Below are 12,500 nucleotides of genomic sequence, written 5' to 3'. Positions count from 1 at the left end.
TAAGTCCCCCTCCCCATCCGTTTCAGTCCAATCCACCCTACCCTACCACACCCCACCCCTGTCTTCTCTCACTCAAGCCCAAGAGCAGCTCATCCCTGCTGGGGAGGGTAACAGTGAGGCCAGCCTCTCCTTCCAGCCTAGACCCAGGCCGTCTGATGCCTGCTGGGCTAGGGGTCAAAACACACACATGCATGTGCGTTCACAGACATACACACACACACGCGCGCACACACACAAACACGCGCGCGCAAACACACACATAAACAAAATACATACTGTACATAACAGAGGTTAAATTGCGCAAAAAGATATAAAGATGCAAAAAATACATCTTTATGCTACATGGAAATTTGTGACCCCAAAGTTTTGACCGGTAGTGTACCCAAAAATACAAACATGCCCATTCATGTCACACCTTAGAATTTGTGGCATGTGTTATTGTACATGTGTAGACAAACTCATGCCACAGATTTTGTGCCAATCAACCCCCCCCCCACTCCCCCCACACACACACAGTATATCTCTTTCACAACCATTAAACCATTTATCCACTTCTCCTCAATAAAAGACTTCGCTGCAGGGCAAAATTAAACCTGTCTTCTAACAGAAAGGGTGTGTTGTTGGCCTTTGCAGTAACCGTTCCACTGAGTGAAGATAACAATAAGTCCCCTCGGGGCTATGCGCTGCTGCCATCAACACGGTATCCCAGCTGTGTTTAACACTGATCAGAATGTTGGCGGAGCGCCCCTCAAGTTTTTTTTACATTTGAACAGGTCTATGGGAAGAGTAACTAAGTCTGTTATGACTGGAAATGTCATATGTCTATCTGTTTATCTGTTACTTGTTTGTTTGTTTGGGTGCGCGCTTGGGCGCTGCTTTTGAAGTGCACAAGGGTGCGGGGATGAGCCTAATAGGGGTGGGCATCTGATGGGTTTATCTTAGGAGCGCCAGCTTAGACGGCGGGCGGAGGGAGACGGGCATTCGCCATGCCAGGTCTCACGTCGGATATGTTCCACCTGATGAAAATAAACAAATCAAATTACCGTGGCGACAACAGAATGTCAGCTCCACTCATCTCCTGTCGCTGTAAGTCTCCCTGGCAGAGGCTCAAGTCACACAAACAGACGTGTGGGTACACACACACACACACACACACACACACACGCACACACACACGCACGCACACACAGCTACATCATGCAGGTGCAATCATGCATACAGTAGAACCAATCATTTTTACAACTACCTATAGAGCACATACATACTTAAACACAATTGCACGCTCAAACATGCACACACACACACACACACACTTCAAGGGTGTGCAGAGATTCCCATGGAGCACATGAAACTGGAAACGTGTGTGTGCCCTCAGCACCACTTTGGCCTCTTGAGCCCACTCCAGCTGGGGAGAGCGCTCTCTCTTCATGTGGTTTCCCTCCACAAGACACAATCTGTCACAAACAGACACACACACACACACACACTGCCCTCTGGCCTTTCACACAGACTTTCAAGTGTGTGTCGGCAGAGAGGGGGTGGGGGGCCGTGGACAAGAACATATTCCACCCGCCGTGGCGACAGACGGCCACTGAGGGGGGATCAAAAAGCCACGCCAACGCATGGCGTAGCACAGGACTCGACAGGGCAAGGGGTGGCAACTCCCTCCCCTCCGCCCGCACGAAGGCCTCTTGAGGTCAGCGGCCAGTTCCGGTGGCATGAACTGCGGTCGCCACGCCAGGTTAGCCGCAGAGGGCGGCCTCCGCCGTCACGTGGCACGACCGCTCCGCGCCGAGAGAGGCCTTCGCAAATGGCAGGTTGCACAGGTTTAAAAATACCACAGGACCTTTGTGCTACAGCCGGGAGGACTGGCCAGCGGGGACGGCCGGCCCTCGGGACTGACCGCTCTTGAGCCCAGCAGGGGCAGAGCGCGGGGAAAAGTATGCGACTGCACGACCAGCCGTCCTCAAAGCAAACGCTAAAGAAGAGGAGAGGAGGAAGAGGAGGAGAAGGAGGAAGGGTGGAGGAAGGGAGGCAACTGAAGTAGTACGCCCAAGAAGAAGAAGAAAAAAAAAACGCTGTGTGGTTACAGTAAAGAAAAATGTTTTTGCAAACACAGCCGCAACGCAAGCACATAAATAATGTCCCGTGGATGCCCTGGCAGCAAACACTAACATGTAAATTCAGCCCACAGCTCGGTGACAGAAGAAAAGAAAACCCGCAACGTCGCTACTTTTGGCTTTGTGTGTGAGAGAGAAAGACATTTCTAGAGAATTCTCTGCGATTCTCAACGATGGAGCGACCAACTTGATGAACTACATAGATAAAAGACAAACAGAAAGATAAAAAATGAAAACGGGGGAATCTTCCTTTCACGTCATTACTGTCTCCACTCCAATGACATTGGAATATCCCACCTCTTTTAACTGTTTGGCCCTTTTTTTGCTCACCGCGTTATGTTTCACGCCAATCAAATCACACATTTTAGCGCATTGTCACCCTGCCATTTCAAGCGTTATGATATGCCTTTTTAAACGTGCCGTACAGGGCGGGAGCGGATGTGTGCACAGTCAGTGGCCTGACGGAGGGGTTGAAAGTGCGGTGGCAGTGCCAGTGGCGCTCGCCGGGTTGCCTGGAGCTTAAGCGCTGTGGCGGGCGCGTGGAAAAGAACACAACACCCCTGGTAATAGCAGCTCTCTGGCTCCCTGCACTGTTGTGGGCACAGGGGCTGTGGATGGCATGAAAAGCCCGTCAATCCTCCAGAAGTCGTGCAAAGAAGCCACACAATCCCTCCTTTAAACACACACACACACACACACACACACTTACTTACAAAGGCACACATAAACGTGTGCACGCATACACATACACACATACACACAGACAGAAACGCACACACAGCAACTCCAGGCTAAAGCACATCCAACACACCGTCAAGTTTATTCTCTAAGTGTAACTCCTTTAAAAAATCGGTGGAGTGCAAGGTAAGTTTGAAGCTGTTGAATGGTTGATGTGTCCTTGTTTTGAGTCAGAGCCTCACAGCTTGACACCACAATTCTCTCTCTCTCTCTCTCTCTCTCTCTCTCTGTCACTCTCTCTCCCTCCCTCTAGCTTGAGCGTGCAGACTTTTTGGAAGTGCGTCGGCACACACACACACACACACACACACACACACACACACACTTCAAAAGTAACCTTGGTGGATTGGAGTGGGCAGAGAAATGAAAGGGAATAGAGGAACATTCTCTCTCTTTTGCTCGCAGTCTCTCGCTCGCATTTCTTTTTTCAAAAGGCTTGTTTTGAAAACTTGTCACTGAGGCCCATTTTTTTTTTTTTTTTTTAAGGCTCTCTTCCCCGGGAGCTCTTGCACCCCCATGTGTGACCTAGAGCGATGGAGTGTGAAGCTGAGTGGGTGTGAGAGAGTCTGCGTGAGTGTGTGTGTGTGTGTGTGTGTGTGTGTGTGTGTGTGTGTGTGTGTGTGTGTGTGTGTGAGAGTGTTGGGCGGGAGGTTGTACACAAAGGCATACTGGAGCTGTACAGAGAGACTGAGGCATACTGGATGTGAAGTGCTGGGAACCGAGGCTTGGTGGACCTTGGTGGAGGTCTGCATGGTGTATGAAGGCTGTAAATGAGCTGGTAGCTCACAGAGCGCCACAGAACTTACACTCTCCTGAGCCCTGGCACCTTCTCTCTCTCTTTACCCTTCACCTCCAGAACACGCTCTCACAAATGAATGCCTCCATTCTAGAACATGCTGGACAATATGAATTCTTCCATTACAGAACGTACTCTACTAAAACTAATTCCTCTACTCTAGCATGCGGTCTAATAAAACAAATCCCACCAGCATAAAAAATATATATATATATATATATTCTAATAAATCGGATCCCTCTGCTCTACTGTAAGGCACTGGGTCTGCTGGCCAGTGCCTGGTGAGTGGCCGGCTGAGTGCCCGGCGGGCGAGCGGGGACTGACCCTTGCGGATGCCAGCGTAGCTGCTGCTGAGGCCGCTCCTCTTCTTGCGGTGGCGGTACAGCCAGATGCTGAACACCATGAGGATGATCCAGCAGGCGGCGCCGATGCCGGCGATGAAGGCCGGCTGCTTGACCACGTCGGAGATCTGCTGCGACAGCGTGTTCTCCAGGTCCAAGCTCTGCCGAACGCGGCCGGTCTCATCTGGGACAGAGAGAGGAGAGGATGCACGTCACACAAAATATATTACAGTAGAATATGATATATAGTCATTTCCTGTGTATTAGCTGCATTGTATAAACCACATGACAGTGTTTTCATTAAGTAAAAAACCATATTAATACCATAATAATTTCCTCTGTGTATTAACCTCATAGCTGAAGAAATTTAGTAAAATCAATGAATAAACCGCGGCTAATAGTTGGGAAATAATGGTATGATATATGAGAATGAGAATATGAGAATATAAAAATGAAAGAGTAAGGGAGCACCAGGAGATGCATTTCTTAAATAAGAACAGACGGAATAACGGGTACTAAAGGGTGAAGGGGGGAACAGTGGAAGGAACGAGTGCATGAAATAGGGACACATCACATGAGGAAACAGCAAACAGCAGAAATGAGAGCGAGGTGCTGAAATGGCAACGCTTCAAGCTGAGAGGGGGAGAGAGCGGTGATGCTGAAATGGCATTCAAAAGAGATGCAGGGGAACGCTAAACCCAAAAAAGGCATAAATAAGAGGGTTGTCATGTCTGGTGACACACAAAAGACCACTTTCATCTCTGCAGGTGTGTGTGTGTGTGTGTGTGTGTGTGTCTGTCTCTGTCTTGAGGCGGTTTTAAATTGTGATTAAAGTTTTTACGCGGCTCTCTTCTCTCCTGCTTTTCATCATTTGTTGACAGTGCGACTCCAGTGATTCCTGCCCTTGAGTTTTACAGCAGTTTTACGTCAGAGAGTTGCCTACACAACACCCTCTCTCTGGTCTTCATTAGCCACATTTTACACACACACACACACACACACATACACACACACACACACACACACACCTGAGCTCACCTGCACTGCAAACACACACACACACACACACACACACACACACACACAACATGGAGACAGTGAGTCTCCGCGTCTGTTAGTTACTGTCTTCAGAATCAGAGATGAAATAAGTCGTGGAGTATCAGAGCTCCCTTCATCCTACGGCTGCTGTGTCAGATGCACTTGTGTATGTGCTTGTCAGTTGAGCGGAAAATTAATGGACAGAATATGTGCAAAGTGTCTGGACTACAGGGTAGACAACAAAGAGTCGCTTCCTCCCTGTAAGCCTCTTGTTCTCTCTCTCTCTCTCTCTCTCTCTCTCTCTCTCTCTCTCTCTTTCTCTCTCTGTCTGTCTCTCTCAGAGGAAACAGGCCTGCTTTGCCCTTACCTGAGGAATCCCTTCATGTTGCATAGCTCACCACACTGTTTTTTTCTCTCTTATAGGCTCCTCTACTTTCTTTTATTTTTTGTCATCTTTTTCATGTTTTGTTTCATGTCAAAGCCCCTTTTATCTCTCCGGAGACTGCGGCAGCCAGCGGCGAGCAGGTTTTTCCCAAAACAAGAGGAGCACACACACACACACACACACACACACGCATGGGTGCATGTGTGTGTGTGTGTGTGTGTGCTTAAGTGTTACTTCCTACAATCCTTCCCTTCCTCTTTATCTCTTTCTCCCCTTTCTCTTGCCTTTCTCTCTCATTCTGTCTGTTTTTTCTTCTCTCTCTCTCTCTCTCTCTGTGTCTCTCTCTCTCTCTCTCTCCCTCTCCCCCCCCCCCCCCCCTCTCTCTCTCTCTCTCTCTCTCCGTCTCCTCTGCCCAGTAATGGATTCCTCTGGCCTGCTCTCTCCTGCAGTAGGAGGCTGATGACGCTGAGGAGTGTTTGTGACTAAGCGGCCATTAAGGTGGGACGGAGCCCGGCGGGCGAACCCTCACAGTGTGACAAATGCATTGTGGGTCGGCGTGCAGGGGGCCACTCCTCGAGCGAGACCAAATGCTGTTGGTCACACTTCTCAGTTTCCTTCCTCCTCCTTCCTCCTCCTCCTCCTTTTTTCGCTGTGCCGATGTTAGAGAGCTAAACGGGTGAAAGTGTTCTACCCAGTCTGTTTATATCATGTTACAGTGCTTAGGAGAAAACATCCAGACTGATATAATACGCAATGAGAGAAGACACACACGAGTTGTGGTTGTGTGTGTGTGTGTGTGTGTGTGTGTGTGTGTGTGTGTGTGTGTGTGTGTGTGGGTGTGTGTGTGTGTGTGCGTACAGTATGTGTGTGCACGTGTGGTGTGTGTATGAGTGTGTGTGTGTGTGTGTGTGTGTGTGTGTGTGTGTGTGTGTGTGTGTGTACAGTATGTGTGTGGTGTGTGTGAGTGTGTGTGCGTGCTGACTCTTTCCTATCTCACTCACTTACTATCAGCCCCTCTCTGCCGTGTTGCATTGCGCTGACTCGTGTTGCGCTGTGTGCAGACGGATATGTTTATGCATGTTTGTGACGTTCGGATTCCGTTTGGCTTTCGCCGTACTCATACTCTTCCAGAAAGCAGAAGCAGTTGAAGTTTCAGATGCATTCTCAAGAGTGCAGCATCCTTGAGCGCAGCGGGGGAGAACCTGCCAGCCTCGATAGAGACATTACGAGAAGCTGTGACGGCGTAAACATCCACTGATGTGTTCGGAGACTACTGAGTTCTCAGAGCTGTCAGCGGGTTCACAGTTTACACCCGTGTTTTCGGTGGGAAAAGTTTGGCACCGGCACATAAGGACGACACCGCGCAAAAAAAGTTTTGGGGCGAGGCCCACCACCGCCACACGAGATAACATCCGTGTACGGCGGCATCAAAAAGAGAAACTCTTAACTCATAACGCATTAACGTTCTTGCTTTTTTTTTATTGCTGTCAGCTCGAGGGGGCGTGCGATTGAAATACTACTCTGGGAACCCGTCAAACACGGCATTAAGAGATTAACGACGCGCGTGTTCCTGCCACTCCCGCCTCTCCAGCGGGCCCGATGGTGGCAGAATGACGCGCTAATGATCGGACCGTAATTATTTATAATATTACACATCTGAGAACGCCGCCGCGGAACAGCAGGGGGGCCCGGCGTGCCAAGGCTTTCTCGGATAGCCCGGCGTTCCTCTGCAGTGGCCATAAAAACGACTCGCACAATTCATTCCTATTAGTGTAGCAATTTATGCGGATTAACGGCTTAAAGGCAATCAATAGTGATGAGTTCTGCAATCGGGCTATCGTAGTGTGATAGACATCGATATAGTTGTTTATGCGCACACTGCCAAGTGAAGTTGCTCGAGTCCTTTGGTGTGTGAGTGTGTGTATGCGTGTGTACTGCAGATGTTACTATGGAGACACTGGCAACACTGCTCAGGGTGGGTAAAAACCATACTGCATCTATGCTTACACTAGATGGCACTAAAGCATCCGCTTCACACATAGTGTCTCACTGCAGTGTGCCCAAAGCCTATACAAACCCTGGAGATTTAACCCCTGACCTGATCTATCCACATTATTTATGGACACTGGTATAACTTTGATAAAAGTAGCTATCCTGATAGTCTTGGTTTATTCAAATGAGATATACAGTATAATTTTGCCCGTAGTTGGTAGAATGAGATCTGATGACACTTATGATACTGTATCCAGAAAGACAGGAACTCTTGCCCTGCGATGTCAACGTATCATCCCACAGGCAAACAATTGCACTTTATCTCTTGAGAAGGTCTCCAGGCTGCAAGTTTCCGTCTACTCACCCAGCTGGAAGTAGGTGATGTCGCTCTTGACTCCGGGGCCGGCGCTGGTGCTGGCGGCCACCTCCACGCTGTAGCGCACCCCGGGGGCCAGGCTGGGGATGAGCACCGAGAGCGTCGAGCCGTCCACCGTGCGGTTGATGTGGTACTTGCTCTCATTGCCCAGGCACCAGACCTAAAGGGGGAGGGGTGGGGGGAGAGGAGAAGGGGAAGCAGAGGGGCTCCGTTATGAGAGTACTCGTATCACAACTTGATGTTTGGATGCTTGAAGTGGGACCTGAGGAGTTCTGCTGCAATGATGCAGGTGTATTGAGATCCGTTTGCAAATGCAGCCTAACTTGGCTCGGTCCCCCTGTCAATGCAAGTGAAACTACTCAAATTATCCGCCCGGAGACCGCTGGGATGTTGAGGTTTGTTTATGTCATTACAGTGTGGGAAGCGAAGGGGTGAAGAGAGAGAAGAGAAAGCTGAACGGGGCAGAAAGCTATTGTTTGTTGACATGGCTTGATTCGGAGCCACTTTGTAACTGGCCGTAGAGCAGCATGCTTTTCTCTCTCTCTGAAAAGAACCCCTCGTTTCATCTTGGCTCTTTATTTTCGCAAATGACTTTCAGATTTTCCCACTGTTTGTGTGTTCGCTCCAACCGCCCGATTCCGGAGGGGGGTCTCGACAAGCGAGGAGTTCTCTCTCTGCCAAAGGGAGCGGGAGCTCTGGCTGACTCCACTCAGCTGACTCGTCTCCCCTTCCCTCGGAGGCTAACGCACGGGGTGGGGGGGGGGGGGGGGGGCCGTGGCGCGGTCCGGCTCGGTAGTCATAACACGCGACCCCTCTGCCCGACCCGGTGGAAAACAAGGGCTCGGCCCGAGCTCACCGGCAGCATAACACAATTACGGGCCCGAACGCCAGCGATCCCGCGCAGACGGAAAGGTGATCCCTCTTTTCCGCGGTTAACTCAATTTCGGAGGCTCACAGCTCGAGAGCGCTGCATCGACTTCCAAACCCCCGGATCTGACTGTTTTGTTTTATGGAGCACTTTTCTTTCTCCACCAAAGGAGAGAAAAAAAAAGGCGAGAGGGGAGAACAAAATAAAAAGAAACAGAAAATGCTAGCAGACATTTCTCTGTTCTTCTGGGAGGAGGTGGAGAGGGGGAGAGAGTGAGGAGGAGGGGAGGGGAGAGAGAGAGGGAGAGAGAGAAGGAGGCTGGCGGTGGTTGAGGAGCTAGACGGTCCCCCAGAATCCTCGGCAAGCGGACGGGCGGAGTGTCTTTGAGGAGTGCGGTGGAGAGAGGAGCCGCTGGCGAGAGATGTGGCAGTAACGAGTGAGGCACGTCTCTGTCTCCCTCTCTCTCTCTCTCTTTCTCTCTCTCTATCTGTCTCCCTCTCTCTCTCTTTCTGTCTCCCTCTCTCTTTCCTGCGCCAGATTTAACAAGCGTGAAATTGCTCAGCGAACCTGCCGCCGCCAAAACGTTTACCTGGAATATGAGCGCCGGCTTACACCTCTCTGAGCAGCCAGCCTCTTTAAGCTCACACTCCCACCCCTCACACCCACATACACACACACACACACACACACACACACACACATTCTCTCTCACACACAATCCCTGCATTCCAAATGATATTACACATTCAGGAGGAAATCAAAATGCCTGGACCACATTGGCAGAAGACATTGGTGTTATTCACGTAGTCAATTACACATACTAAAAAGGGGGGTGAATGAGCCTACTGTAAGGATACTGCATAGGTTGAACAAAGGGCAAGGGGAGGTAAGGAAAAAGTGGTTAATTATACTCTAGTGTAAGACATAGGTAAGTGATATACCAATATGATACCAGCTACTACATAATAAAGCTATATAGTCTATACATCTATGCTGCCTCTACTGCAATAGCACTGATCCCATTGGCTGTTTTCAAAGAGTTTCGCTGCATTCATCCTCCTGAGATGTGAACTGCCCTGACCTCAACCCGGTGGTGTCTACTTGGGAATATGGTTTCCATGGTTACATGGACTGAAATAAATGATAAATCATCCAATAGTAGTTCTACATTTTTGGAACACAGTAAACAAACAAGGCAACACTGTCTAGGTTACACCCTGAACATGTATGTTCTATGATCCGGACATAAAGGGAAGCACACAGACCGTCGTGAAAGAACAGCATGCCTACCAGCAGATGGCGGTGTCTCCCAACTATTACCTCCCTATGGATTCTCTGTCTCCTCACTGAGATGCATAGTTCAAGCGCATACACATAAGTCTCTACCATCACAGTGTGCAAGTGTAACTGTATCTGCCATAGATCAAGAATATGTTCTTGAACAAAGAGCATGACTTTGCATGAAAGAGTAAAATGACTGCCTTCTCCCTTATTCAAACATCCATGACTGATTCATTCAGTTGTTCATTTTCTCTTGTTGAATGAGGCAGAGGTGAGGTGACTTTACCCTGTATTCCTGGACCACGCCGTTCTGTTCCTCCTCTGGAGGCGGTTGCCAGGAGACCAGGATGGTGGTGCCATTGTCGCCGCTCTCGGTCACGGTAACATCCCGAGGGGCAGCGCTGGGAGCTGAGATAAGGGAGCAAGCAACAAAACACGTGTTTATACTCGGACACAAACACAACTTCCCCACACACACACACACACACACACACACACACACAGAAAGAAACACACACACCGAGACCTCTACGAGCACCATCTTTATGTTGGGATGTGTGCCTGTCTTCCAAGTACTCGATTAGCTAAGATGAAAGCTGCTGCCTGACAAGAATCAAACGAAAATGTTAATCTGTCAGTTGTGCTTATCAATGGCTAATTTCAAGTGTAATAGAAAATCAATGCGGGGCTAATTGGGAGTAAATAGTCCCTTGTGGAGACTGGAGGCTGTGGGCTCGAAAAGTAACTTTCTCTCTCTGTTCCCCTGCCAGACCACAGGCTCATTTAGCAAAGCAAGGCTGGGAGAAAGAGAGAGAGAGAGAGAGAGAGAGAGAGGGAGACAGAGAAAGAGAGAGAGAGAGAGAGAAAGAGAAGAAGAGAGAGTGCTGTGGAGCATAGATAAAGAGGCTGAGGATCCTCCTTCTCTGATGACTGTTTTGCGACTGTACAGAGCTCAGAAGGACGTCTAATTGGCGTGTTTGGAATGCACACGCGTGCTTCTCCCTGATGACTGTAATTCCGACGCGCGATTACGAGAGCCGCACTAGACGGTGGGTACCGTCGGGAGGCACCGCTGTCGGATGGCGCGCCAACTCACCTGGGCATGGGCGTCAACAACACGGCTCTGCTCCCTCAAAACAATTGGCAACCAGGTTCACACAGTGCGGGGGTGTTAGCACGTTAGCTAGCGTGTTTATTGGCGTGAGTCAGATGCTCACACAAAGGCTTTTAACACATCTCGACATCCTTCCATCCTTCTCTCTGCTCATTTCCTTCTGCACTCGTTCATTCACTTTCATTTCTTTTCTTGCTCCCACATGCAAACAACTTCCTCAGCGTTAGTGTTAGTGTGCTGACTGTGCTCCCTCCTAAAGTCTTTTTTGTCACCCTCTCACCACACACTCACACACACACACACACACACACACACACACACACACACACACACACACACATACACACACACAAACACACACATACAAACGCAAATTGGACTTTGGGCCAGTACCAAACCCCAGAGGACTTCCAGAAACGAACGCAACCACACCCCCTGGAACAATTAGCACGCTAGTCATTTGTACTTGTATTTTGGTTTCCTTGTCTTCTGTGCGGATTTCCCGGGGTACTATTTCCAAAAAGGCCGACGCGACGCCCTCCCTTTCTTGGTCAGAACACCACATAAATACGCTCAAGGCACAAATCCTCTTTCTCTTTAAGCCTGCAGCCAACAGCCCAATGAAGCATGGCGAGGAGGATGGATTGCTCACAGGTTTAGACAAATACTGCAAATTAAAAATAAGGCCCCCGCAAAGACCATAAAAAAGAAAGAAAGAGAGGAAAGAAAGAAATCAAAACAGAAAGAAAGAAAGAAAAACAGAAAGAAAGAAAGAAAGAAAAACAAACCTTCACAGGGAGAAGAAAAAAAACAATCCTTTGCTCTCCTACCTTCCTCCAGGGTCTTGGCCAGTTTGACGTCGCTGTCCGTGCCCATGAACTCGTTGAAGAAGGGCCGCACTTTGAACTCGTAGGTGGCTCCGTTCTTGAGGCCGGGCACCACGGCGTTGTCCTCCCCGGAGGTCCGCACCTCGAACACGGCCCAGTCCCCCCGCGCTTGCCCCTCGGCCACCGTGGGCCGGTACATCACCTTGTAGCCCTGGATGTACTGGGACTGCTGCTCCACCTGGAGGCAAAATCACAACAGTTTCACTGATGCTGCACTGTGCACAAATGGAGACTCATGCTACTGGGCTTGTGCCGTGTTGGAACAAGAAGGAGCCTGATCTGTCTTCATCAACTCATTCAGTTGGGCAGGACTCTGTGGTCATGCTAATGTGAATAAGAAGTCAGTCATTTAGATACATGGGGCCTGTCAACCGTTGTGAATAGTGTGGGTGGGTCGTCCGGGCCAGTTCTGCAAAACCGTGCCGACGTGGAATGAGCCGTGTCCATTCTGGTGCTGGAGACTGGATTGTAGTGTCTGGCAGTGGGACGCGCAACTGTGCCGGTTACCGGCGGAGAACCGAGCCATTCCGGTGCAGAAGGCCTGACGAATGGATTTGGCAGCGC

General features: G+C 49.7%; 1 protein-coding gene across 1 annotated transcript in view; it reads right to left on the bottom strand.

Moving 5' to 3' along the window:
* robo1 (roundabout, axon guidance receptor, homolog 1 (Drosophila)) overlaps positions 1-12,500 on the bottom strand; it is a 158,205-nt gene that overhangs the window by 21,175 nt on the left and 124,530 nt on the right. Inside the window, exons 15-18 of the mRNA XM_062552402.1 lie at positions 11,880-12,114; positions 10,222-10,343; positions 7,775-7,946; positions 3,979-4,179 (exon numbers count right to left, since the gene is read on the bottom strand). Coding sequence (XP_062408386.1) covers positions 3,979-4,179; positions 7,775-7,946; positions 10,222-10,343; positions 11,880-12,114 — 730 coding nt within the window. The remainder of the gene's footprint in view (positions 1-3,978; positions 4,180-7,774; positions 7,947-10,221; positions 10,344-11,879; positions 12,115-12,500) is intronic.

This window comes from Sardina pilchardus, chromosome 13 (assembly GCF_963854185.1).
Source record: "Sardina pilchardus chromosome 13, fSarPil1.1, whole genome shotgun sequence".
Classification (NCBI taxonomy): domain Eukaryota; kingdom Metazoa; phylum Chordata; class Actinopteri; order Clupeiformes; family Clupeidae; genus Sardina; species Sardina pilchardus.
This window is presented reverse-complemented; position numbering and strand designations above follow the sequence as displayed.